Source organism: Tupaia chinensis, unplaced genomic scaffold (assembly GCF_000334495.1).
Source record: "Tupaia chinensis unplaced genomic scaffold, TupChi_1.0 Scaffold000129_1, whole genome shotgun sequence".
In the NCBI taxonomy this organism is placed as follows: domain Eukaryota; kingdom Metazoa; phylum Chordata; class Mammalia; order Scandentia; family Tupaiidae; genus Tupaia; species Tupaia belangeri.
The window spans coordinates 503,636-508,395 of NW_006159598.1; the positions used below are offsets into that span (position 1 = coordinate 503,636).

At 65.7% G+C, this 4,760-nt stretch overlaps 1 protein-coding gene across 1 annotated transcript; it reads right to left on the bottom strand.

The window, feature by feature from the left end:
- Positions 1–493: 493 nt before the first annotated feature.
- On the bottom strand, positions 494–4,368 carry LOC102489025 (kallikrein-1). The gene is made up of 5 exons (XM_006144667.2): positions 4,267–4,368; positions 2,636–2,795; positions 1,308–1,594; positions 1,067–1,203; positions 494–694 (listed from the first exon to the last, which is right to left on the bottom strand). Exons 1-5 carry the CDS (start codon positions 4,310–4,312, stop codon positions 539–541), a joined length of 786 nt encoding a protein of 261 aa, XP_006144729.1. The 5' UTR covers positions 4,313–4,368; the 3' UTR covers positions 494–538.
- Between the last annotated feature and the right edge of the window lie 392 nt (positions 4,369–4,760).

Below are 4,760 nucleotides of genomic sequence, written 5' to 3' on the forward strand. Positions count from 1 at the left end.
GGCCCTACCGGGGCCCGCTCCCCCCCGGGTCCCCGGCCACTCCGTCCTCTCAGCCGGGGCTCGGGGCTGCCTGCACAGGACTCCGCTCCCTGAGGTCCAGCCCCACCTCGGGTGTCCACTCTGGCCCCTAGGCTGCCTCAGCGTCCCTTCCGCGGAACGCGCCTCCGGCCCTGAAGGCGGGCCTTGCAGTAACTTCCCTGGTCCCCTTCCTGGCCTCCCGGCCGCAATAAAACGTGGACGCTATCCAGCCTCAGCGCCGCCCGCCACGGCCGCCTCCCCTCCCGCTCCCCGGCGGGGGCGGACCTGAACCAGCCAGCTTGGTGTCCCCGACCTTGCCCTGCCTGTTCGCGTACACCTGCTGCGACACCTCCCCTCCTTCCCACGCGCGTGACCACAGGGCTCCCGGCACAACACGGGCGGCCGCGGAGACCCCAGCTCAGCGGAGGCCCCAGGCGCCCGGGCCGGCGTCTGCAAGGCCAGGATCTGACGCGCGTTTGTTGCACATCGGGTTTTACTGAGGGTGGGGGACGGCGGACGTTCAGGGGTTGGCGGCGATGGTGTCCTCGATCCACTGCTTATACTTCAGCACGTAGGTGAAGAGCGAGGGCTTATTGCGGCTGCCGCACGGGGTGTAGCCCCACGACGTGAGGCCTTGAAACACACCGTCGCAGATGAGCGGGCCACCCGAGTCCCCCTGGGCGCCAGGGGAGACAGGAAGGTTGGCGTGGGCTCTGCCTGGGCAGCCCAGCAAGGCGGGTGGGGATCGCAACAGAGGGGACAGTGGTCAGCCTCCGCCAGTGCGGAAGGGACTTCAGGGTCCTGCTCCTGGGCAGGGTCCAGGAGGACGTCCCGGCCTTTAAGCGGGAGGGGAGCAGGGCCTTGTCCCCGGGGCTCCCCCAGGAGGCCAGATCTGCAGGAAGCTTCCCTGCCTGGAGGCGTGTGGTTAGAGGGAGGGCAGGTCCCGGATGGGGGGTGGGGAAGGAGCGGAGGTCACAGAGGGAAGCTGGGCCTCTAAGCACCCCTCCCCTCCGAGAGGGGGACTGGATGCCGGAGGGAGACGGCTCACCACGCAGATGTCCTTGCCGCCTTCCACGCGCCCCGCACACAGCATGAACTCCGTCACCTTCTGGGTGTGGGCTTCCTCGCACACCTCGTTGGGCAGCAGCTCGACGTCCACGCACTGCAGAACGTCTGGGTACGAGACTGCGGCCGGGAGACACAGGGCTGTGGCCGGGCCCGGGACCCCACCCTCCCGGCTCAGGCCCAGGCATGGGGGCTCCGGGCCGCGGGGTCGCGCCCAGCCTCACAGTTTAAGGGCCGCACGCTGCCCCAGCCCGACGCGTAGCAGGTGCTCCCCACTGCGGGCGCCTGGTCCGGCAGCGCCAGGACCTGCACCGCGGCTGAGAGCCGGGCGGGCTCGGCCAGGCGCAGCAGCATGAGGTCGTGGCTGTAGTCCTCGTCGGGGGCCGGGGTGGTGTTATTCAGGAGGCTCAGGTCGAACTGTGGGTGCGGGAAGCTGCCGCGGACCTGGACAAACTGCGCCGTGTCCTCGTCCTCGTACAGGTCGTGGCGACCCAGCCAGAGCTGGTAATTACTGGGGACGGGCGGGGGGCCACACAGGGGGAGAGCCCCAGGACAGGGGAGGGGTGAGCGAGGCAGCGAGAACACGGAGTGCGAGAGCCAAGGCAGATGGGGGGACCGGGGAGCAGAGACAGAGACCGGGCGAGAGACCGCGGGCAGAGGGAGGAGAGGAGAGGGACGCGCGAGTGAGAGCAGGGACGGGAAACCGCAGGGAGGACGCAGGTGGTGAGAGGGCGGGGCGGGGCGGGCGGGCGCAGCTGGGGCTCTGCCGGGGCTGGCAGGGGTGGCCTGGCCCGCAGCCCAGGGCCGGAGCCCCCGCCCCAGCTCCAGCTCAGACCGGCCCTTCCCCTGTCTCCGGAGGGTAGGGGCGTCCTGAGGGCGGGGCTGGGCGGGGTGAGCAGCACCCTCACAGACACACACACACACACTCACACGCTCACACACGCTGACACACACACATGCTCTCACGCTGACACACATCTCACACTCATGCTGACACACTCACACACACATGCACACGTGCACAGATACATTCACACACACAGAGAATATACACACACAGACACGCTCACACCCAGATACACACGTTTACACTCATACATATACACACACGCTCACACTCACAGGCACACACAGACACTCGTGTGGGGGATCGAGCCTTCCTTTCCTCTGGGGTCCCCCTAAGGCCCATCCTGGGGGATGGCACAGACCCAAGGGAGACAGCAGAGCTGGAGGGTGAGACATTCAGTGACAGAGATGGCTGCAGAGAACCCAGACAGGGAGACAGGGAGACAGAGGAGAGAGGGGAAGTGACCAAGGCAGTTGGGGGGGGCACACAGCAGATGCCCAGAGACAGAGAGACCAGACAGAGAGCGTCTGGCAGCCATGGGGGAGGAGGCAGAAGGTGGAGGGGCGGATGGGGGTGTCTGGCCCAGCCCTGCCTCTCCAGGCACCCACACCAGAGCCCCAGCCTGGCCTGGAGTCCCCCGGGGAATGGCACTGGCTTCTGGGTCCTGTGGGAGCAGAGGCCCCTCCCCACCCAGGCCCTACTCACTTGCTGTAGCAGTGGGCGGCCGTGAGCACCCACTCGGGGTACAGCAGGACGCCCCCACAGCTGAAGTGGCTGTAATGGTACAGAGCCACCTGCCAGGGCTGGGAATGCTGCTTGCACTCCCAGCCTCCAATGATCCGGGACTGGACAGGGGGCGCAGCACCTGTGGGGTGGGGGGACTGGGTCAAGGGTGGTGTTGGCAGGAAGGTGGGGCTGGCCTCAGGAAGGGTGCTGTGCTGCAGACCAGAGGAGCCCGGGAGGGGCCAGGGCCTGGAGTCAGCTCTGGGAAGGGGTTTGGGCTGGTCCTGGGTGGAGGTTTTGGGAGGTTTTGTATGCAGGAGCAAAGTGACCCTGGGGTCAAAGCAGGAGTGGTGGGTTTTGAGTTGACGGGGCTCCTAGGAGGGAGAGTCCAGCATAGGTATGGGGACTGTGAGGGACTCACAGAGGGGAAGGGGATTCCAGAAACCGGGTAAGGGGGTAAGGGCCGGTAAGGAGGCTGGGAGGGGATTCAGAGGGTTAGGGAGTTCTGGGCTGGGGAAGCAGTAGGGACTGGTTCAGAGAAGGATGCAGCCTAGGGGTCAGGTGTGAGGTCAGGTAGAGCACCCAGGCTAGGGAACTCGGGGGCCATTTGTGGAGTTCCTGGATTGGGGCTGGACAGCGTGCCTGGACAGGGAGAATGCAGGTTCCCGGGTAAAAAGGAGAAGGGATTATGGTAAAGGCTGGGGGGTGGCCTCCTATAAGGTTTTGGGGTCCCCAAGAACAGGTTTGGGGCCAGGATGGGGGGGGAATGGCAGACACCCTGGGACAGAGCATTTCTCAAGGGGATGGGGCTCATGATCCCAGGGTTCTGGAGGGAGCTGGGGTTTTCTTGGAGTACAGGCATGGAAAAGGGGTCAAACGGGCCAGCAGCCGTGGGAATGGACGGCAGCACGTGTAGGTTTTACAACCCACACTGGGGGACTCGGGGAAGACGGGGCTGGATCTCCATTCCTAAAAGTAGAGCTGTGCAGGGCACTGAGGGGAGGAACACGCAGCTGCAGGGCTGGGGTGCTGGATGGTTCCGGGGCACAGAGGGGATCCCCGTGACTGGGATGGGCCCTATGTGTTGTCAGCTGTCTGACGGAATGTGGGGGTTCTGGAGGGATTTAAGGGGAACCAGATGGCAGCGCCTGGAGAGCCACCAGTTATGGTGAGATTTGGGGGCACAGGAGTCAGACCTCTGGGCCAGGGAGAACCAGGGGGCAGAGGGTACCATCAGCGTCTGATGGGGGAGCTCCATGGAAGGGCTGGTGTCCCCAAGGAGGAAGACAGCGATGGCCTAGGACCTGTCCCCTTGGTAAAGTGGCTGGCAGCAGGGAGTTGCTCTGGGAAGGGGTAACTGGGAGGGAAACGGGGCCCAGCATGGGATGGACTGAGACCTGGCCACACACAGGGGCTAGAGCGGGGCATTTTAGGTGAGCCCAGAGAGATCAGGAGAAGTCCAGCAACCCTGGTCGGGAGGGACCGTGGGCAGGAGGGACAAGGCTGGGTGCTAGGTGGGAGAGGAAAGAGTCACAGGTGAGGGGTGAGGAGTGAGGGGCAGTACGAGAGAGTCCGGGCCCGCTCCCCCTCCCGTATCCCCACCGCTGTCTCACCAGTCCCCCCCAGGGACAGGGCGAGGCACAGAACCAGGAACCACATGGTGACAGAGGTGTCCAGGGGCAGGCCGGCGTGAGCTAGGATGTGGGAACCTCCCTGGGGAGCCTTTAAAAGCCCAGATCCCCGCCCCTGCCCTGCTGGCACCCAGGCTGGGGGCTGGACACCCCTCCACCCCGCTGCTGTGGGAGGGGCGGGAAACAGCAGCTGCTGTGCAGGGCTGTGGGCTCGCTGGATGGGTTCCCAGGGCTGAGGCGGGCGGGGCCTCGGCTCCTCGGGCCTTGCCCTGCAGGGGAGAGCCAGCGAGGTGGGGGCAGGAGGAGCAGAAACAGGAGGGCGGAAGAATCCCTGACCTTTGCTACAAAACCCCAAGGAAGGCCCTGCGCCCCAACGCCGGCGTACCCTCAGATGGCAGCAGCAAGGGCTCAGGGCCCTGCCCCGTGTGTCCAGACGACAGCACCCCCTGAAGTACAGGCCTTGGCTTTCAGAAGGC